This window comes from Corapipo altera, unplaced genomic scaffold, assembly GCF_003945725.1.
Source record: "Corapipo altera isolate COAL_440 unplaced genomic scaffold, ASM394572v1 1, whole genome shotgun sequence".
NCBI lineage: Eukaryota > Metazoa > Chordata > Aves > Passeriformes > Pipridae > Corapipo > Corapipo altera.
In genome coordinates, this window is record NW_020884873.1 from 24841201 (window position 1) to 24864692 (window position 23492).

Below are 23492 nucleotides of genomic sequence, written 5' to 3' on the forward strand. Positions count from 1 at the left end.
ATTTGTGGGCTTTGCTGGTTTGTTTGTTTTCTTCTAGACACAGATAGAGGAATTGAATAATCAGATTACAAAGCTTACAGACAACCTTAAAATAAGTAAAACCAAGGAAACTTCTTTGTCTGATGAAAGGGATGAATTGAACCAAGAACTTCAGAGCAAACAAAAAGCATTTGCTAAAATATCGAGGGAAAAAAATGAAATGGAAAAAGAAAATGAAGAACTGAAGAACCGTATTAGGAGACTGAGCAGTAGCATTCAGGTAGAAGTGATTTTTCAAACTGTTTCATGTTGGTCCATTTTCTGTATAGATGTGCTGGTTTGGGGGGAAAAGATTAAGTCTTTTTGGCTTCTCCTGACTTACAGGAGAATCATCTAATTATTTTTTAAGAGTTATACCTGCTGCTGATTATTCAGAGTTCAGAGTGCAAAGTTATGTTCCAATACTATAATACTTTAAAGATAATTTTAAAAACATCGTTGAGGTTCTAAACAAATTCTACGAACTTGGAATTAAAATCCTTATTTTTTTACTTGAGAAAAAAACAACTTAGGTAGCAATCACTAAACTTGAAGTTTGTAAAAATTTGTAATTTTTCAGAGCAAAGTTGATGAACAAAATCTGATAGATGTGCTTCAGAAAAAAATTAAAAAGTTGGAGAGTGAACTTGAGACAAAGTGTGAAGAAACAGAAAAAAAAGGTGTAAGAGAAGACAAGGTATGTGATATTCATATCGTGGCACTGAAGACATCATCAACCTAGATCATCAAGGCAGTTCTACTCTCCCAGTTTCTTCTAAAAGCAATCAACCAAACTTGACCAGAAGAAAAGCAATTTCATGGCTGCAACTTCTTCATGTTTCCCATGGTCTTTGTTACTGCTCTTGTTACTTAGTACTGGTATATTAATGTTTTCCTGCCTTTTTTGTAGAATTAAACATCCATTAAAAATCTTAGAAAACTAAGATTTTGTAGGTAGCAGTTAAATTTATTACGTAAGTGCTGTCAAATGTGCCTCTGTGAAATCGATACAATGGTAAAAACACAAAGTAATTAGGAGCAAAAGAGTGAATCCTAACAGGGATGATATCTATAAGTGATTATCCTTCACAATAGTGATCTCCACATACAAGAGGTTCTGAGCAATTGGAGTTGTGTTAATTTACCAGTTGTTTGTTTTTTTCCTTGTTACTACTTCAGTAACTAATTAGCAGCTTCTCATACTAATCATAAAGTATACTGGAATATTACAGCATGCTTGTATAATGACATTCAGACTAGTTATGAAATTAAGTATTTTTCTAGGACTGGACTTACGGATCCACTGAATTTGAAATGTTTTAAATACCTGTTGCTTTGTGTCTAGAGGTATTTTTCTCACACTTAGCATGTATTTTTCCTATTTTCGGAGATTTTCGTTTCCTTCCTTTCCTTAGTAGCAGTAACTGTTTAGAAAAAAGACAGACAACGAAGTACAGGGGATAACTGAAGAAGGGAAAATTCCAATTAAAAATAAACAAACAAACAAAACCCCAAACCGAACCAAAATTGTTTACAGGAATATTGACTGTGATCTTTCAGTAGCCGTTTGCAATGCCATAGGTACTGGTTTTAACCAATGTATAATTTATAGTTACTGAGTTGTTAACTCTGAGTAGAGATTCCATTTCTCATAGGAAAAAAAGCTGTGCAGAAGACAGAAAATGTTTTAAATAAGCCCCTGGAGAGCTGTAGAAGACAGATAATATTTTAAATAGGCAGAGAAAAAACCCTGCTTTTTCTTAAATCTGTCTAATGTGTAATTCAAAGTAAATGGATAGATTGCACTGTCACCTCTTATTTCATAAAAGGTGTCACTCCTTTTTTTGTAAAATGACTATTAAAAGCTAAGGAAGAATTTGGTAACAGTATTAAACTGTATTACCTTTATATACTTCACACAGCATATCCTGCCAAACCTGCTATTTAGCTTTGGTAAATCATACATGCCTGCTATGGCTTCCTGGTTTAAATTGATAAATGAAGAATATATTATTTAGTTTTCTAATGTGTTTTCTTGTTTTACTTCAAGAAAAAAACTCAAAAGGATATACATAATTTGCTTATGTTCTTCACAGACCCCCAAGGAGGAAATAATTAGATGGGAAGAAAGTAAAAAATGGCAAATGAGAATGGAAGGACTCCGGAACAAACTAAGGGAAAAGGAAAAAGAGGCAGATGCTTTATCCAAACAGTTAAATACATTGAAGGAAATTTATACAAAGTGAGTTGGTTTTAATCGATTCAGCTACAAAATGATGACATAAGGGAAATCTAAATACGATTTTCATGTAATAATTATTGCAGTTTGTTGTGTTTATAAGATAGATGGTGAGAATTTGACGTTGCTGTTGAGATTAAAAGGATTAGTTAATTTTCAAGCAGCAGACTACTTCTCCAATATCATTTCCCTTGTAGAAGCAAACCACCTTTATTAGAAGAAACTGTATCAAAGTAAAATTAATTTAATTCCTTTATTATGCTTCCTGTCTTAGGATTCTGTTATTCTCATAAAGCAAATAACAGCTTTAGGAAGACAGGCTGTTCCTCACCTCTGTGTTATTTAATCAGGCTGCTAGGATCACTCCCGAGGAAAAAAGACAACGCAGAAAGAATCGTGCCTTGCAGAATATACCACCTAAGGAGTCTTTCTGCTGTGCCTTTTGCAACAGGACGTGCCTGTCTCATATTGGCCTTTTCAGCCACCAGCGTGCTTGTACAAAACGTGGGTAGAGCCCTCCCCAAATCTTCGTTTGCAAAGCCCAGCCATGATGAGGACTGGATGCTGTGCTACTGTTACATGTAGTGCTACTGCAGTAGTGACTGTTCTAGGCTTATGAGATGGAAGCCTTTTAAAAAAACCAACCATATGTGCAAACCCTCTGCACGTTTTATATTTACTTTGGTACAGTAATAGCAGGGTTTTACTGATAAAAGATGCAGAAGAGAAAGGAAACTGTGATAGCAATTGTAGCTGTTGTTAAATGGTGGATTGAAACTGCTTCAAAATAGCATTTATTCTTAGCAAGTCTTGCATGAATTTCACAGTGAACAAAGGCAAAACCAACAAGTGGTTTATGACATGCATGATACTGACTTGATGTTCATTGTTTTTTTCAGGTTTAGGTTGTGTTTTTTTAGTATCTCCATGGTGACCTTGTTAAAAAGAAAAGGGGGTATGGTTCAGTGAGCAAACAAATTGCAAATGTGGATTCTTTAAGACAGGAAATATTTTCTCCTAAAGAAAGCAAGTTAGCAAATAAACTTTTAAATGTATGTTTACTGGATCTTTCAGGACTGAAAAAGAGAAAATTGCTCTGCAGAAGAAACTGAAAACTACTGGTGTCACTGTTGACCGTGTTGTTGGAGTAAGAGCCTCAGAAACTGAAAAAGAAGTGGAAGAACTAAGAAAACGGAATCTAGAGTTAGAAAATGAAGTTGCACACTTGAGGTGAGAGTCTTTTTAAAAGAATCTATAAAAAGCAAAAAAAATCTAAATTAGTAAAAAATGTGTGGAATGAGATGGTCTCTAAAGGGCCGACTAATTCAGTAAGGGAAAAAAACAGACAGGAATTAAAAAAATTATTCTTTGAGTCTGTGATGAGCAAACTTAAAACTATTTGGGAGCAGTTGTGCGTGTTAAGAGAATATGCAGGATTTGTTCATTATTCTAAAAAGCTAAATAATGTGAAAAACATACGGCTCCTATTGTGTAAAATTATAACTACAGTTTAGATTTGGTGGAAGTTACTGAAACTGCTGAGTGCATTTAGAGAGTGTATTCTTAATCAGCGTATTCACTATCACAGTGGATAATGTATCTGAGTAGAAGAGGCTGTACATGTGTGTATTGTCCATTCACAGGTGTTAGTTCAAATAGTTTATATGGCTAACATTGATGTAGAATAACTAGCTCAGTAATGCTGGAAAATCCAACCTAGAAATCCAGAAGTTCATGGTGTTTTTACTTTAAGGGATGTTTTTCACCATTAATAGCTGTTTGTTTGTTTTGCCTTGACTTGTTTTTCGATGTAGAACACTGCAAGCAATCCCAAGAGATTCTGTTGTAGAAGATTTACATTTCAAAAACCTATACCTCCAGGAAAAGCTTCATGCATTGCAGAGACAATATTCGAGAGAGACATTTTCGAGACCCTCAGTAAGTTAATAATATAACCATATTACCTAGAGGAAATGCACCAACTTATCAAAAATATTTATCTATTTGGTATTCTGTGTCATTTAGGTGGTTTTATTCAAATGACAGTATTCTAGAACATGATACAAAATACTCAGCTTTTAGTGGTTTTAAAACAGCAAAAGAAACCTAAAAAAATCCCCCAACCCACAAAACTTATAGTTTTTGTGTTCTATGGGTAGACACTGAAATATTCAGTATTCTAGTATATGTGGAGAAGTAAGGAAAATGTATTTTTAAATATATCAGTCTGCAACTGAGAGAATACTTTTGTATTACATATTGATTGAAAATTTAGGATGCACAGAATTTGGGGAAATACTGAGCTGCATTTCAGTTACATTAAGTGTTTTTGTTGTGCTTTGATTTTTACAAGGTTCATTATATTACAAGCTTTGCATTATTAAGTTACCTTAATCTTTCAAGAATAGACTTAACAGTACATTCTAGTTTTCTTTATTTCCTGTTTTATTTTACTGTGTTCTGCTTTTCTTTCATGCTTCACTCTGTCTTCAACTTGAATCAGAGTAGATGTGACCAAACTAAAGTGACCGAATCTGTTCCTATCACTGTCAGTAAACAAAAGTATCTGAATTACCTTCAAAAGAAATCTGTTTTGAGTAGGGATGAAATGAAACATCAGGCTAATAATAGCATTACTGATGGCAATGAAATAGATGAGGAAGCACACACAGAAACCTGCATCATGCATAACAAAGGCCAGGAGGCTACTGCAGATGCAAGCACAGAAGTGTCTCCTGAACAGCATCCTGAAGAGAGTGAGAAATGGAAGGACACAGATTTTTCTACAGAAGTATTGGAAAACAAAAATATACCTGAATATGATAAAGAGAACTGCAGTGAAAAAGAAGAAAATATAACCCAGCCTGAAAAAGGAAAAGTTAATGAGGAATGCGAAGAAGAGAGCAAGCAAGAAATCTTCAAACAATCAAATGTGGATGAAGAAGAAGGTGTAGAAGAGCCTGATACTGACAGAATGAGCTGCAATCAGTCTGATTTGGGGGAACTTTCTACTCAAGCTAATGACTGTGAAGCAGACAAAATAAATGTGAATAATGAAATGAATCAACACACTGCAGAGAATAAACATGAAAATTACCGAAGCTGTACAGAAAGGGTTGAAACAACCTCAGAATTTTGTGAAATGCCCAAGGTTTGATACTGTAGTGTCCCCCTAGCGTTTCTTCAGTATAAATGATAAAGAAATAGAATAGTTTGATTTTGATAAAGCCATGCTCTCCTATGCATGGTCTGCAGGGATATTGAAGTCTAGTCATCAAGTGGTCCATAAAGCAAACCTTGTACTTTCATGATAGGCATGCGTGACAACTCACAAGTAAGCTACTGTCAATACTAAAATTTTGATCCAGAGAGTTTACATCAATGATACATGCAGCTAGCTGATGCTCTTCATTCTTTAAGAGACTTATGATATCTTCTTACTTACACTTACTTCTTACTTAGACTTATACTAAAAAATATGCTTTATTGAAGCAAATACTTTATTCCTGTTATTAGTGGTAAAGTAATAAATCATAAAGTTAATTCCATAATTACATAAGTGAAAAATACTGATTATTATATCATTAAAATGTTTTTCTCTTTACTAGTCAGGCAAAATACTTTACCATATAGTTATAATTTGAATTGGCAATATAAAACATGCAAAGCACTCTTCATGTTATAGAAAGTACTAGCCTCCATGGATAAAGACTTAAGTTTGTAGGAAATAACAAACTAAGAACAAGAGTTACATACTACTGTTGCTGACTTGCTCTGTGATCTCTTTGACATAACTGAAATGTCTTATGACATATTTACTATTTAAAAAACTATCAGAATATATCCTTAAAATTAGATGCTATTCCCAGAAACAGTGTCACAACTTACTACACTCAGTAACTTTTTTGTCTTTTAGATTTTGGAATTTATTTCTACCCAATAGTTTGAGAGTTAATTTTGGTTTGACAAAATTTTTACCGGTTTATACTGATTTGTAAACTTCCCTTAACAGTTAAGCAAGTTTAGGAAATGTAAGAGGTGTTAAAGTAGATTAGATCAAAACTGGTAATAATACCATCTTGTTTTATTTCTGTGAAAAATACTAATTATCTGTTGCTCTTAATCAGCTACAACTGATAGTTGTATTGAATTAGTGCATAACCACTTAATAATTTTTTTCCCTTCTCTTTTCTCAAGACCTCAGGAATAGGGTCAAGTGATCAGTATCGAAGAGAACAAGAAGTTTTAAAGGAAAATCTAAGATTGTCATCTGAAAATGTTGAGCTAAGATTCCAGCTAGAGCAGGCCAATAAAGATTTGCCAAGACTAAAGGTAGCATCTTTTTACCTTTAGTCCCCTTTACTCTGACACAGGTTAGGGAATTGTTTAAAAAGAAACGGATATTTTTTCTGTATATACTGTAAGTTTTTCATGTTTTTACAGAAGTTGAGAAGGTGGAATTGCTGGTAGAAATGATAGAAAATGTCATTAATATGGGAAAGTGCTTTCTCTTAAATTTTTCGAAGTTAACCAGTTGAAATACCAATTGTAATTTTGTTCACCAACTGTTCACATCAATTTGAGATCTAATTAAATTGCTTATTGCCTTTTTTTTTTTTTTGGTAGGACCAAGTAGATGACTTAAAAGAAATGTGTGAACTTCTCAAAAAAGAGAAAGCAGATATTGAACGAAAGCTGGGCAGCGTTAGAGGGGTGAGTATTGTATCAGCATTTTCATCATAATTAAATGAGAATGAAAAGAAAAAGCTCAAAGTTTTATTGAAGCAAAATTACTTGGAATCAAACAAAAGCAAATATTAATTGTTCTTGTTTATTTTATTGATAAACTGCTATAATAAATTAATGAAATGAAGTTAACAGGACCATTAGAAGGACTACAACTACACTTAAATATATACACTATCATGTCCTTATTTTATCACTTGGATTAGTTATCTTCAGAAACATATTTATACAATAAATTTCAGTTACAGTTGTGATAATGAAAATTATATTAGTGTATTTATTTAAATTATTTGACTTGATGCAGATGTTAGAAAATGTAAGTTATTGCTAGTGAAGGTTTTTGTTTGTTGCACTACACAAGATGACACAGTTAAATTTTACCCCAGCTACTGTTAACTACTTTAATAGAGCAATATTTCAGAAGTTAAAGGAAAAAGTCTTCAGTAGTACCCAATATGTTTCTTGCCCCTAACTTGTCAGACTATTTGTATGACCTTTTAAAGAAAGCTGACTTAATTAAAAGCTCTTCAGTGCCTTCGTAGCTCTTTCAGTATAAAAGGAGAATGAGTTCTGCTTCTGGGTACCTGGAAAAGATAATTTTCGATTCTTTTACTCAAACCTTGCGTGAACTGCTTGTTTTTTTTTTCTTCTTGTGCAGTGGTAATTTTTGGACAAGGCAATTCAGTTTATGAAACTGTTGTATGCAAGGGTTCTGAGAAGGCAGCAAATTTTGTTCTTTTCTTTCCTTTTCAGGCACCAAGATGTGACAGGTTTTTCTTTAACTCTGTTGTGTACCAACACAAACCTCCTTCCAATTATTTTAGAGAAGAAAAATAAGTAATTTTTACTTCTGAGACTTGGTTGCTATATAGATTTATGTGGAGCTCCAGGGAATAAAATATTCCCTATTTTACACTGTACTATGCTCCTTTCTTAGAAAGAAAAGGAGGTACCTCATGGACCTGGAACTAGAGTCAGCATCTTTAAATTATTATTGCTGAGGAAATCACTACAAAAATGATGAAAAAATAAATGGCTTTGAAGACTCTTTAACAGCTTTTCTTAAAGTAGTGAAAGAGAAAAAATGGACAAATTACAAGATTTTCCCCCACATTTATTTATTTATCATTCTTCAAGAAGAATATATGCCTTTGGAAAGGGAGATCTATGCTTTAAAATGTAGTTTTCCTGTGACTTTAACTCAGCAGAAATAGGGTTGCTAAAAAATGGCCCTCTTTTCCTCCCTCAAGCTCCCAGCCATTCTTCTCCTCCAGTCCTCCCAACAGTATTAGCATTTAAACAATTGAACAGTCTGTTGGACTGGGGAATTGGTCTACAAGAAAAGCTAAAAATTAAGTAGTTCTTTGATTTATTTTTCTAATGTTTCAGTTTAGTTCATAAAGTACAGCAGATTTTGAGACTTAACTGCAACTTTCTTGGGTAACACAGAAAATGCAGGAGCTGATATGTTGACTTTGGGGGTGAATATATTATTAGACATTTTGGGGAACTAAGCATGCAAGGAATTCTAGGGTTCAAGTTATACCAAAATAATGCATCATTTTTTTATGAGTTGCAATGGGAAAATAAGCAATAAAGTAAGATTTAGAGTATCTTAGAATGTTAAGATGAACTATTTGCTTGCTTTTACTTTTTTCCCCCCCTCTCTATAGGCTGGTAGAAGTGGAAAGACAGTCCCAGAATTGGAAAAAACAATTGGTTTGATGAAAAAGGTTGTAGAGAGACTCCAAAGAGAAAATGAAGAACTGAAGAAAGCACCAGCTGTGGTTTCAAAAGAGAAATTACTTGGTCTTGAACAGGAAAACGAGGGGCTAAAGGTACTGAACTTTCTCCAGTGACTATATTTAGGTAACAGTTTATATGCAAGTTAGTAAAAAAAATGGAGCAGCAAGGCTGTTGTTGATGTTGATTGGCACAAGGGTTTTAAAAATATGAAACATATAGAACAGAAAGCAGAACTTAATTTTAGCATAACATACTGAATGAGGTATGTTGTACCTTAAGGATATATTTAATTATTTGACGAAATGTTATGTTTATTGTGCTAGGTAGCTGTGTTTTAAAAATTGAAATCTGAAATTTTCTACTAAGCAATGTATACGTGCTTTAACAAACTGTTTGATATTTAGTCTGAAATGGAAAAAATGAAACGTGATCTGGGGGACCAGCTGAGTATGCGTTTTGAATCTAAAACCAAAGGAATGGAAAAAGTCATTGCTGAAAACGAAAGACTGCGTAAAGAACTGAAAAAGGTACAGTCATTATAATGCATCCCTTTGTTCCACTGGTTGTGGTAAGTATATAAATACATGGTTGGTTTGTTGGGTTTTTTTTTAATGGTCGATATAGCATTGATGTTGCTATGACAGATTTTTTCATTATATGTAGAGAAGAGATATCCGAGGACTAGGGCAAGACAGAATTAAGAAATTGAAGTGCTAGTAATCTTGAATGCAGTTTTCCTCTAAATCAGCCTATCTCACCATCATTTTAGATAATACTGTGTTTCATGTGAGGTTAAGTATTCTATAAACATTTGCTTTTACTGAACTACAGGAAGCTGACAGTGGAGAGAAGCTACGAATAGTGAAGAATAACTTGGAGATATTAAATGAAAAGTTAACTGTACAGCTGGAGGAAACCATTAAGAAGCTAAATTTGGCTGAGAGCCAACTTGATGGAGCTGACAGCAAAAGCTGGAAGTCCATTGTCACAAGGTAGGAATTAAAAATGTAGTAAGGAAGATAAACACAAGTGTTAAATCCTCTTTAAATATTAACAAACAAGTTACACTTTCATAATTTTTCATCTCTCTTTTGAAGATAGTTTTAAATTATCTTTGTTTTCTGGTTCTATATTAATATATAGAATCAGTATACAGATCTCTGATATGAATCTAACAGAGACCTAGTGTCTTTAAATACTGGCCTTGTTAGCTGTTTCCTCTATATAGAAGCCAGTTATTTATTTCCATTCTTCAGATCAGCTCTAGATCTCTGGATAGTTCAGGTAAAGGAAGTATTTTGTGTTCCCTGCTGCTTAAAAGTATTGTATTTTTGCTTTGTGCAATCTCAGCATTTCTGCTGAACACAGAAAGTATTTCAATAATTTACTGCATGAACACCAATCTGAAATAAAAAATTGAAGCCAGAAACCTGCATTTTCCAGTTGAGTAGCATTTGAATCTACCTTTAACCATATGAATGTGCAGAGGTTGTGTTAGAAAAGCTACTGTGATTTCTATAGTCTTTGGGACAAGTAGGCACAGCAGAAGATCCTTCCTGTGTGTTCTGTAGGCCCGGAATTGCAGCCAGCCAGTTGATTCTGCTTTTTGTAGAAGGGAGAAAAACTGAGATCGGCCGTATCTTTTCCAGTATATAAAATGAAGTTTGGGAAACACCATTTCTAGATTTTTAGATAAAACTCAGACTTGGAAATCAGCATCAAAAATTTGTTTGCTAATACTAGTAAATGTGAACAACTCTTTAGCAATAAGTTATCTGAAAGTTACCTATCACTTGTATCACACAACATGGAAAAAACTAAAAAGAAGTTTTATGATTGTATGCCTAAGTTGTAAAGCAGAATTACTTTTTAATTTATCTTTACCTCCATGATTAGTGGAATTTCATACTTTTTCTGTGACAACCTACTTACACAGGCTGGAGATCTTAACTCTACAGCCTGAACAACTCTAATTCCATTCATTCTTTTCTAAAAGCAAGCTCTTTTGCTCTGTGGTTTCTGGTTTGCTTACAGATATGATTTTGGCAAATGGTCACTCCAAAGCCATGGTTAGTCCAAGAAGCATTACTATTTAACCCATTTCATTAATGAGCTGTGACTAGCACAAAAATAGTAGTTTTATGTCACACTAACATATAGATGAACAGATATAATGAACAGATTGATACAGAATATTCATTAGATATATATCTCAAGATATGTTCACATGAAATATGCTCATGATTCATCAAAGTGGACTAGGAAGGAGAATTTTGCCCTTCTTGAGGCAAGTTTTTTGTTGGATATCATCTTGTACTGCTGGACCTCAGAAAAGGACAAAAGAAATGTAACAATGCTTAGGCTATTAACAGAAATAAGCAGCCTGTGTCCTCCATAAGGGTTGAATAGAGCAAATTTTTGGTAAAAAATCTTTGAGTCTGGATTCCTGTATGATCTCAGGGTGAGATAAGATGATGTACTGCAAAAGTACTCTTGAACAGTTGTAAACAGAAGTGAAAGGTATCTACAAAATCAGAACCTCTGACAGTAATCTTACTAGGGCAGAAAATCAGCTGGACAGGAGAGAGACTTCTCTGATTTCATCTTAGGTCAGATCACTGTTGATATCCAAGATTTTACCCACTTTTGTCTTGCACTCCCACACGATCCCTTGGGGGAGTTCTTGTGCTTCTCTGGCATATTGCTAAGCCATTTCATTTCACTAAGACTTCAGAAAGCCATTCCTTTTTTTTTAACTTTTCCCCACACTATCTAGTGAGATAAAATGTCTCTATGCAAGGTCATATTTAGCATAAGGAAGGTGGGCAAAACTGGCTGCTGACTACAGGAGAAAGATACAAACATGCAGTGAAGATGGTAGGCCCTTAACAGCTAGTGTAGGTTCAGTAGTTTTAATACAGTTATTCTTTTAGTTCTTCACTTCTTTGGAAGAACATTTCTACTTAGTCCTATTTACTTTAGATAGAGATATGTAGTTGTGTATAGACAGCTATCAAATACATGGTTGTGCTTAATTGTACTTGCCTATTTCAGCTTGTGAATAAAAACTTTTATGTGCATTTAATTTAACATGAATTTAAAGTAAGTTAATAACATTAAGAAATTACTAATCCAGAGGAGCTGCTTGAGGCACTTTAACATGCAATCCACCTCACTAGCACATATTCCAAAGCATATGTGGTAACAGAAAGTATTCAATAGGGCAAAGGGGTGTCATCCAAGGGACCCTTCAGAAGGCTCTTTGACGTGGAGCAAAATGTTTGCTGTCTGATAATCCACTTCAGATGGGAGACTGGACTACATCTCCAGAGGTACCTTCCAACATTTTGGATTCTACACAAACCTTTTCGTAGCCTTCTAGGGCTGAAAGCAAAATGGAATCATTCTCAGACTGCTGTTACTTCAGGGTAAATTAATTTATTGTAGAACAGTTTTGCCCTTGGAGTCTTCCTCTTCTGTATCCATATTAGCCCTTTTCTCAGTACATTATTTTCCATAAATTATTAAATAATAAGAAAAATACTGTCAAAGGTACAACAAAGACCCAATCAGTCTACATATTGCATCAGTAACAGGCATCCTTTTAGCATGAAGTAGTTTGAGGTTTATGTGCAATAGCATGAAAAGATTCCCATCACCCTTTAATAAAAGGTAGACACAAAGAAAGATCCACCAAAGTGGAAAAGCTTTTATTCTAAGATTAAATATGTATTTTTCATTATGCTTCTTTCAGCACACTGTATTTATAAGACCAGTAATTATTTTCAAGGCTAATGCCCCAAGCATATTTTAGAGTTTATTTTATGGCATTTATTCTCATATTTAAATCTGTATTTCTGCTCTTATCTTTTTCTAAATAAAACTACTACCAGGATGCATGAAACTAAGTTGAAGGAAATGGAAATGGATATTGCTAAGAAAACCCAAAGCATTGCTGACCTTAAACGGCTGCTTCAGGAAGCAAGAGAACGTGAACACAATGCCGATAAAAATTTACAAGATCTAAAAGAACAAGTGAGTAAAATTTAGCCAGATTACTCTGAGAATAGAATGATTATTATTAATTTATGTCTTTCTAATGTCTGTAGTGGGAAAGTAGTTATTTTCTCTCTAATCCTTTCTTTTACAGTTTTTTCAGTCATAGTTGCCTCAAATATATTTACATATTTTAGCCAATTAATGAGGTTTACCACATATTATCAATATATATTCTTGACTTGCAGCCTTAGGGGGAAACTGTGTTTTTCTGCTATGTTCTTCTGTACGCCTTTTTTTACTATAGTTTCACGATCACATGGAAGCCTGTAAGTACAGATACTTCAAATGGTCTTTAAGATCCTTCTAGCTTGTTCTGCAGAGACTTTTCTACTCCTTACAGGTTTTTGGGGGGAGAGGATTGACTTAGCCATCCTAAATGGGATCTTGATTTGTTTCCAACACGGCCTCTTACATGTAGCCTCTCATAAGTCTTTCAGATACTATTTTATGTGTGGAAGAGTTGATGTGATTTTAAAACTCAGGTACCTTTGAAAAGATGTTCCACATTCTGGCTTTTAAGTACTCCAGAGATGCAGTCCTAGGACTATTCACCTAGGTCAGCTTCCATCTTCTTGTTTATTAATAAGTACATGTTTTCTTCCCCACACTGTACAATGGTCTTGTACCAGCCATTTTCAGTGTAAGGCATCAAATACAAATTTGCAGTGTGGGAATTCATATGTATATTATGTAAGAAAGTAGATGTGTTTAATAAATAGAACTTGGAATTGATTCCTAAAAACCAACCATTTTGTTAATTTTTGCTTGTTTTCCCTTTTCTATGTCAGCGTTATTAACATGAAGTGTATACCAGCAGCAAAATTAACTCAGAGATAAAAATCTTTCGTTATGTGGTACCCAGATGCTTACCATTTTAGGTAGAAACAGAACAAAAGCCTATCATTAACAGTAGCCTCATGAGGGTTCATAAATTGTCACCGCATTCATAAACTGTATATTATCTTCTATTTAGAACACTAATTTTTTTGCTTTAGCATCTTTACCAAAAGGCACTTCTAGAGGCTTGTTCCCTCTCTGGTCAGGGACCTATTCTAACTTAATGACTGCAGGTCATACCTAGTCAATGGACACTCATTTGGGTTTTCACTGCAAAATTACAGGCTTTTCATATTATCTTTCAAAAGGAACTTGAACACCTAGGGATGCAAATAAGTACATCAGTAGTATTTTTAAAGCACTTAATGATTTAGGCATGTCACTTCCTTAAGCATCTGTATAAATTATGCTGACGTAGCTATGTGTCTTTTTTTGTAAATCTAACTTCTGAATACTTTTTTTTTCATCCTTCATGAAATATGTAGCAATGATCTATGCTAACTTCGAAAAGGCTGCTGAGAATTAGCTTCATACAAACTGTCAGTAGATGAACACTTGGTTTCTTTTTTTTTGATAACCTAGTACTTGGTTACATCTTTAGTATTATTTTCATTCATTTTTTAATCCTGGGTCCAAGAAAATTCTGTCTGAACTGTGTTGTTCATGGATGCTGTTTTCATAAGTAAAACTTTCTTAATTTTTCTTTTAAGATTAAGCTTCTCAAATATCTTCCTGAAGGTGCAAGGACAGAGCAAAGCCTCATCAAGGAGCTTCAGCTTTTAAGGTAATGTACTTCTAAATAAATACCTCAGCCAATATGCATGAAATAAGAATGACCAGGAAATGTCTATTGCACATTTCTAGTAAAAGTTCTAAAATATTTTAATAATTTTTAAAAATTATTCTAAAATTGTTTTATATTCCAGATTAACTAATAATCAATTAGAGAAAGAAAAAGCAGAACTAGTGCACCAGATGGAGGATTATAAGCACCACAGACACACCTATAAAAGTGAAGATCTGGCAGTTGGTAATAATTTTCAATACCTAAAATAAAGATCTACCTGTATTTCGAGCCTAAAACTATTTTTACTAAATATGTTTGTGCAAAGTGATAATAAATGTAAAGAACTGTTTGATTTAGATTAATGCCAAAATAGTATAAACTGTAGCAGACTAAGGCCTTGGATTTTTGAGTACATATACAAGTCTTTTGTAGAGAATTCTTAGTAAAAATCTCCATAATCAATTATCCTGAGCAAAAGACTGTAATCTTTGTATGATTTTTCCCTCACAAGATGTGTAGTTCATGCCACCACTTGTTTTATTAGCCTCAAAAGACTGTTTGTAAGATATCAGTCATTCACTAAAATACTCTTTTGCTTTGGTTTCTAAGCTGCTAGAGAATGACTGCCTACTTCCAGATAGCAGCTCTGTGAATAACTTAAGATTTAGCAGGCATCGGTCCCATGGGAAAAGCAGAGCACTATGGAGCAGCACATTGCCATATGACTGGAATAAAACCAAAACAAACTAACCCTCTTGAATGTAAGAATACACATAACAAGATTTCCAGACTTCCTGCACTTAATTCAGAGAAAGCATACATGTCATATTTCTCAGAAGTGTGCTAACATACTGGTCACTGGACTACTGCATTTAATCACAAGAACTAGACACCACTAATTTTTACAAGAACTAAGGAAAAGCCCAGATGACTTGAATTTTTGGTGATCCCAGCTGGGTTTACACACTTCAACTGTTTCAGCTTTCAGGAGATGCAGAACTACTCGAACAAGATTATTCATGCCATGGATTTTCATTACTTTAAATTTCATAAAAAATCATCATTATTTTTACAGGGCATAATGAAACTGTAGAGAAGGATAAAATAGCTGACCTCCAGACACAGGTGAAAGCCCTAGAGCTGGAAAAACAGCAATTAAAGGTGAGTTGCAAGGATCATCCTAGGCAAGATAATGAGTAAAATTACGGTTAGCTAGAAAGAGCTGTTTAGTATCTAAATTAATATTTAATGACCAAGTAAATTTCAAACCATTATGTTTACAAAGGCTATTTCGTTTTTAGTGAATGTGCTGTTTATGGGTAGAGTTTTTTTGTCTCTAGATAACATCCTTATTATCTCATCATTTAACCTCTCAAGACAAAGGAAAAAAAGTTGTGCTGTATTAACAAAGTTCTTGATAAAGGTGGAACTCCTTCATTCTTTTCAATAGGAGGAGACAAAAAAGCTGAGAAGCGAATTAGAAAACTATGACCCTTCCTTTTTTGAAGAACTTGAGGATCTGAAATATAACTACAATGAAGAAGTAAAAAAAAATATAATCTTAGAAGAGAAGTTGAAGCAGCTTTCTGAAGAGTTTGGCATCCAAGTGCGTAGTCCAGGCCACACTGCTGTTGATTAGGCTAGTGTTTAGTATTCTCAGCATTGATACAAAAAATAAATTCCACAGCAGTTATGTAATATTCATTTGTCTGTGGTTATCTTAGAATAATACAAGTCTCTTAAAGTTACACTAGTTTGCACACACCTAAGGATGCAGAATTGGATTAGTCAAGTTATATACATCAGTCAAAATAAAAGTGAGTTTTACCTCTCCCAGCTCCTTCACACTATCACATTTTAATTCAGAACAGTTAAACTGGGTAATACACAGGTTTCAGGTGAAGTTGAAACCTTGGGCTTATCCTAAAAGTTGAGAAACTCTTAAAATGTCAGCATATGTAGCTAAGTGAGCTAAATTCCAGATTAATAAGAATAGATAATTTGCACTTGCTGTCTCATCTGACCATGCTGTTTAACTCTGAACTCAGGGTCGGTATGTGGGATGGCTGTATTTACATCCCTGGTTATTTTTACCTCAATTTTAAAAAACCCAAGAACAAAGAACTGAAAATTAAACTATAGTATTTCAGCCAAACCAATGGTATTTTTGTACATAACTGATTTTTCATTTTGTATATTTTATACAGCTGGATGTATACTTTTATAGCAGACATAAAATAAAACCAACACAAACAATCATTCAGTCTCACCTTTATTATTTATATGCCTTATTGTACTTAATATACCCTTGAAGTTTCCTAATTGAGATGCAGTTGTAAGTGGAAATTATTAAGCCATGTCTCTCTCCAGTTACTAAGGATCTCCAAAATAAAACTATTATACTTTCTATTATTTATTCTTTTTGTCCCAAAATAGTGGAAGTGCCCATAGGATAGAGAGTAATTGGGGTTTCAAGTAATAGCATAATGCTTATGTTAAATAATACAGGGAAAAGTTTTGCCCTATAAGAAACTGTTACTACTTTAAAAAAAAGTTATCAAATTTTAGACAAATTCTGGTCCCATCAGAAATATGTTCTTTACTGTAAAGAAACTAGATCCTAAATCTGAATGCTACATATAATAGTGTCATAACAATTATATTTTTAAAAGTGCAACCTATGTAACTTTTCCATTTGACTGTGTTCATTAACTAAGCTTTTAGAACGACCCATTGATAGACAACATACTTCTTACACTTAATGTTGACAGTTTCCAGAAATGGGTTCAAAAGTTAAGGATTTTTCAGAAAAGAAAATAAACATGCTGGAAGCTAGATCTCGCTCTGGCTGTCAGATCTCTGTTATCTAAAATTAGTCATTTAGGATAAACTTAAAATGATACAGTACCTGGGCTGTTGCCTAAGCTGCAAGATTATTTGTAAAAAGTTCTGTGGTAGACACAAGTAAGAGGAATGCAGCACATGGGACAATTAACTTAGAAGCAGAAAATCATTTTAAGCATCAAACTTGATATCTTTGAGTCTGTCAAATCTTTGACCATCCAAGTTTGAGAAATGGTGAAACAAACTCTTTGGTTCAAAGTCACATTCATATTTAGTTCTATTAAAAGAAATTACAACAGGCTGAGAATTCAGGTATGTCTCTGCAAGTGGCCACGGTAAATCAAGATGATGGCGATGGAGCTAAAATGAAAAGAAAGAAGATCAGCTCAGCAATTTTGATAGAGTAGCACAACAACTTCCAGGTTGGGGGGGTGTGGGTATGTGTGGACTCTAGGATCCTCTGCATTAGGGCACTTAAAACCATTAATCACTTATCTGAATAACATGAGCAACAATGAAGCACAAAAGGCAAACCAGAACCAAGGTGTCCTCCACAGTTTCAGAAATCATACAAACATGCTAATTTAAAAAAATCACATTCTTATTAATAATACTTGTTCCATCAGTCATCAATACAAGAAATTAATTTTTAAATAAAAGAATTAAGATTTAAAATTGATGATTCCTATACAGAGAGGCAAGAAAATACTATGTTCTCAATGACTTTGTTAGCATAATGTTGGGAGTGAAAATGTTCAATGTCATCATTGCAGTGATTCAGTGGCTTGACTAATTTTACTGTCATCTCATTTGATGGAGGACATTTATTTTTAAAAAATTTGGAAGAAGAGACAAAAAATGAGTACTTTACAATACTTCACATACTGTGAATTATTGTAGTGTTTTTCACATGTCTATCCTTATATTTACCTTGATTAAACACCCATCATGGCAGTGCCACACAATTCCTTCAACTTTACCCTCACTGCAGCTTTCAAACCAAGACAGTATATCATTTTGCTTCAAAGTAGGTGGATTCTTTATTTCAAATGCTCCATGTGGTACCAGAAGATGTACAGGGTGCTTCTTGCTTCCTAATCCTATGTTTAAAGAAACAAATATATTCCTGTTAGTTAACATGTGCTACCTTAAAATTTTTCTCATTTTTGTTACCGTGTCTATCATAAAAGTTCTGTGTGGATTTCTGTTAGATACAACAACATCGTCCTGCCTTTAACAAAACATTAAGTGTATTTTTAAGTATCAGATGCAGCTGTCTATCGTCACATTTTAAATTATTTATTTAAATGTCCTTCTCCTTTGAATAAAATAAACATGACACAGAGATTTTTACAGTTGTATGTTTTGTCCTTGTGGTCACCTCCTCAGTAACCATAACACTACTGGCTAAATTCTTCACACTTCAGATCACGGTCAATGGCACAAACATCTTAGTTCCAGAAAATCTGGAATATCTTTTCATGAATATGGATGAATACTCAAGCCAGGCTGTTAACAACTGCATTGCCTCTTCACTGACCAATACAAATCTTCATTTAAGAATACAGCTACTGGATTTTTTTTTTTTTTTTGCAGTTCTTTTTATATACTGGGAAAATGCTAAGACCGGGTATGACTATCCTTGCAAGTTATCCTGACAGCAAAGCTCTGAAATTAGAACTCACTTGTGCTCATATCCAATTGTTTTTTTGTTATAAGGCTTTTAAAGGAAGAAGCCACAACCAAAATTTAGCTTAAATTACACTTCCTTAAAAAAAATTCCTTTTTCATAATTTAAAAATTGCAACTTATGACTAATTCTAGGGGCTCCAAAAATGGTTGAATAAAATTTTCTACTTCAATGGACTAAACAGCATCAGAAAAGCAAGTAAAAAAAGTGAAGAAAAGGCACCAAGAAACAATCTTAAAAAATTATTTTAATACTTTAATACTAATATTTAAAACAGCTTTTCCAGTCAGAATATTTTTTGGAAGACTAAAGCAAAGCATTTTTATAGCACTGAGGTTTAATACAGATAACTAGTCCCATGACAGCTAAGTTTTCTAAGGTATTTTTGGGTGACTGTTCCTTCAGCTAGCCCTTTCTCTCCCTTCTATGAAGGTTGCTACCAGAGAACTTTTAAAAAAAAACTTACACAAAGAAAATGCATAGTTTTCACTCAAAACCAGCACTAAATTAAAAAAGTATTTAAGCACAGACCATACAAACTTACCATATGGATTTGCATTAATATTAGTCCCAATAAGCTCCAATGTTTGTTCTAGAAGTTCTGATAATGGCACTGGACTGATTTCCAGAAGCCCTGGGTCAGCATGGCGTTTCAATACCAGTGCTATTTCAGCCTCATAATTTATAACAGATGAGTGCCAGCAATACTGCTTATTATTTTTCTCCACAGGTACCCAACCTATGAGAAAACACTGCATTTTACCAAAGTAAACATCTCAAGTTATTAAGTATGCACTAGACCTGTACATGCATTAGAAAAAAAAAACAAAACAAGAAACCACAGTTAACTACAAACAGAAAGAGTAACAAGAAAAACTGTTGTGTGTCAGAAGAATCCAAATGTGACATTTATGCCTTCTTGGATAGTGAATGAATGACATTACAATTCTTTTTTTTTAAATACATTAACTACTATTTTTAACTCTGGAACTAATTCTAATTCGCTCCAAAATTCACACACCCACCCTCACCCACCCTTTCCCCAGTTTTACCTGTGCTGCATCATAGGTACCTGGCATATGTCCATTTTCATCAGGCAATGGATTGCCATTAGAGAACTCTAAGTCCTTTGCTGGAATCCAGGTATCTGGAACAGGCTTGAAATCCTCTTCAATATTCCATGCAAATTCTAAACATATAAATGTGACATTTAGTTTTCAGCAAACTGTTAGCCAATTTTGCTTTGGTTGTTTGTCAATGCAATTATTAAAGTACCATTGTTCTAAACCTTGTTTTACAGACAGTTACTTCATAAAAGCACCAATATCTGTCGCACTCGAGTAGTCTTCAATAAGGATGATTTAAAGAAGCACGTAGCCTTTAGGTAGTTTAAAAGTTCAAAAACTAACTAAGATTAAAAAAATAGCTCCCTATGGCAGTTTAAACCTCTCTCAAAGTAAAGAGTGACGTTAAAAAAATTGGAGCAGGATCACTGACATTTCCCATGTTAGACTAGTTTTTCCAACTGGCTAACTTACTTTGCCAAAAAGAAGGAAAGAAATCTTCACAGACCTTTGCAATCTTTCAATGAATGCAAGAATTGTCTAAACTTTTTTTCGCCTTGTTTGCTGGGTCTTCGATCCAGTCTGGCCCATAGATAGGGTTGCCCTAGCGTTTCCAGAGACAGAAAACCAGCATGTTACTGAGGTAACCATACACTGCAGAGTACTGAAATCAACTGTGTAACAGGCAAGAATTCTCAACTGCCACTAGAGAAATTTTATATCCAAATCTGCTATTTAAAGTCATAGGTTACACTATATGAATCTAAAAATCTATTTTAGATTCTAGATACAGTCTTGCCTAATATAATACAAACTTTTTTACAATTTCACAGAAAGGCAAGAACCCCAGTGATGCAATGAATCACAGTCTTCTCATTTCCACCCCAACCCCATAATTCTATTAATCCTCCCCAAGGAAATCAGACACTATTATACAAGTCCCAGTGTGCAAGGAAGACTTACTAATATGACATTTTAAAACTGGAATAGTTCCTGGACTGTCATGTTCACTTAAACCATACTTCATGTATTTTAGAGACTAAAATCTGTAACACCTTCAGAAACACCTGCTAAGTCTATGGTAGCTATTACTTTGTGGTCAAGATGCTTCATGACAGTTGAATTCACAACAGCTGTAAATAAATCATACCATGAAAATGAAAACTAAGTAAAGCAAGGCTTCTAGTCAGCATGAGAAATCTGCATACGGGTCTTCCTTATTACCTTTATAGGTAGTTACGTAACAGCAGGTTCCATCCACCTTTTCAGTAGGAATTGCATTGTGTATATCTGCTGCTAATGCCTTTCCAGATATGGTTTCAGTTGCCAAAACTTTAAATGGCTGAAAAGAAGACAAGTGGCTATGTTACTGCCTTGCTCTCATAGGGCTCCTTACAGTTGGCCTCTACTGATTTCTAACACTATCGAAATACACCCTTGTTTCTTCAAAACTTGACAGTTTGGAAAATGCTCTAAGACAGAAGAACCAAGGCAATCTGTTTGCTAATTCTCTCCCCCTTTACCATTCTTGATTAGTATTTAAAGATGATTTTGCTTTCCACTTTAAATAGGGCATATAAACTAAAAGGGGTCCAGTCCAACGCTGCAATATTTTAAGATGTGCCTTCCTGTATTAGAGTGGCAATAGAAATTCCTCATGACTAGCTCTCCCAAGCTTTCAGTTTGGAGCTGAAAGTCAATAGCATCATGTTAGTGTAATACACAGACCAGTGGAATGCAATGTGGCCAAAGCATCCTGGTATTAAATACTTAGTATCAGTGCTATCAATTAAATACTTCTGTGCTTCAAAAGAGCAAAGAAATACATGATCTGTGGATCTGAAACAAATAGCCAACTAACAGAAATTTCTAGTAAGATATTACAGCTTCTCTAACACTTTAACTACAAACATGCAAGCAGTTGTGTTTGGATTCAAATCTCCTCTACAGTCATCATACTTCCTTCTTCCCTCCCCAGTCAACTTTGTCTTTGAAGCTGGACACTGTCTCTTTCAGTGGACATAAAGCAAGTTCTTGTCTTGCAGAAGTCTTGAAACAGAATGCTTTTGTTACATGACATGTCTGTTTCGCATTTTAGTTACAAATCTGTAACCATGACATACAGCGTATATAAAGACTAAAGATTACTTGATAAAGAAAAATTTCAGGGCAGTGAGAAAACAATCTCATTGGTTTTATCAGCACCACCACCCCCTTTCTTCCCTACCAGTCATAACCCCATTTTATCTTTGCCTAAACTTTGTAAAAAACTGTGTGCCAGTTCCAGATCTAATACCCCGTTCACTTTTCCTGTATGAAGGAACAACAGTGTAGGGATGTACCCTTACATGACCATTTTCGATGGTGCTGGTACCCTGAGTTGAACAATTACATTACTGTCCTTTGTGCAACCATTTCAGGTCTTCGGTCCAAAAGCCAATCGCCAGTGGGACCGAGTCACCCAGCTGGATTCAAGTTCACTACGCAGCTGCTACTAAAATCAGGAAACACAAGTTGGAGATCTGCAGGTGAACGCCACCCCAACCTGCCCACGTCTCACAGCCTCAAATTAATTATTCTGTCACAAGCCTGATATTCCTTCGACCACAAAATGAAAACAAACAAAAAACCAAAACAAAACAAAGAAACAGACACGTTCCTTTTTTTTTTTTCCCTACGAGGCTCACAGGTGGGGACAGCCGGGTGGTTTTACACAGGCTCCCAATGCGGTCACGTAGGAGCGGCCTTCACTTAGAAAAAGCAAACACAACATCAGGGTGACAACATTTCTCCGTGGGGCTGAGCTGAAACGGCATCCAAAAAGCCCTTCTTCCCTGCATTTCAGGGGGAGAACCGCTACCATGCACTTCGCTCCGAATCTGCAGCCAAACCTGTCGCCACTCGGCTGTGGCCAGGCGGTCCTGACACGGTCGGTGCTGTGGCAACCCGCGGCCCAGCGATTTCCTCCGGGCTCGCGCAGGGGCCTAGCCCCGCCTGCCTGCCTCCCGCTCCCCCGTCCCCTGCCGCCCCGGGCACCTGGCGCTCCCTCTTGGCCGACGGCTCCTTCTTCACCTCGGTGACGAACAGACAGGGCACCTTGCGCTGCACGGCGCTCCGCCGCCTCATGGTCACGGCCGCCTGCTCTCGCCGCGCCCGGCAGCGCGCCTGCGCCGCCCCGGCCGCGCTGCGCCACGGGAAATGGAGTCCGCCCGGCCCCGCCTGGGACGCTGCTGAGCGACCGAGCACCGGGGGCATCGGGGCCAGTTCCCTCCATCGGCCCTCAGGGAGGCGGTGGCCTCTGCCTGGCCGGGGGCCAGGGGCAGCTCCACTTTGCCCAGCGGCGGCTCCCACGAGAGTGGACTCCTGCCTCCATAGGTCCAAGGTCCTGCCAGGAGCCTACTCCAGCGAGGGCTCTCCACAGGGTCACAGCCTCCTTAGGGTGCATCCACCTTCTCCGGTGCG

General features: G+C 35.5%; 2 protein-coding genes across 9 annotated transcripts in view; one reads left to right on the plus strand and one right to left on the minus strand.

Moving 5' to 3' along the window:
- CEP290 (centrosomal protein 290) overlaps positions 1-16691 on the plus strand; it is a 55437-nt gene extending 38746 nt beyond the window's left edge. For 6 of the 8 annotated variants that reach the window (XM_027654176.1, XM_027654213.1, XM_027654189.1 and 3 more), the window contains 16 exons: positions 38-259; positions 599-715; positions 2115-2260; positions 3332-3487; positions 4072-4195; positions 4761-5408; positions 6455-6589; positions 6884-6970; positions 8677-8841; positions 9154-9276; positions 9581-9741; positions 12643-12784; positions 14356-14429; positions 14572-14675; positions 15508-15593; positions 15883-16691. In XM_027654176.1, coding sequence (XP_027509977.1) covers positions 38-259; positions 599-715; positions 2115-2260; positions 3332-3487; positions 4072-4195; positions 4761-5408; positions 6455-6589; positions 6884-6970; positions 8677-8841; positions 9154-9276; positions 9581-9741; positions 12643-12784; positions 14356-14429; positions 14572-14675; positions 15508-15593; positions 15883-16071 — 2679 coding nt within the window. In that variant the 3' untranslated portion in view covers positions 16072-16691. Of the gene's footprint in view, positions 1-37; positions 260-598; positions 716-2114; positions 2261-3331; positions 3488-4071; positions 4196-4760; positions 5409-6454; positions 6590-6883; positions 6971-8676; positions 8842-9153; positions 9277-9580; positions 9742-12642; positions 12785-14355; positions 14430-14571; positions 14676-15507; positions 15594-15882 lie in introns of those variants that run through there. The other 2 variants (XM_027654219.1, XM_027654227.1) reach the window with 2 other exon arrangements.
- Positions 16692-23408, minus strand: CUNH12orf29 (chromosome unknown C12orf29 homolog). Its single transcript, XM_027654292.1, has 7 exons — positions 23067-23408; positions 21255-21372; positions 20539-20634; positions 20039-20155; positions 19511-19705; positions 18207-18376; positions 16692-17636 (listed from the first exon to the last, which is right to left on the minus strand). The coding sequence occupies exons 1-7, from the start codon at positions 23283-23285 to the stop codon at positions 17448-17450; spliced, it is 1104 nt and encodes a 367-aa protein (XP_027510093.1). The 5' UTR covers positions 23286-23408; the 3' UTR covers positions 16692-17447.
- Between the last annotated feature and the right edge of the window lie 84 nt (positions 23409-23492).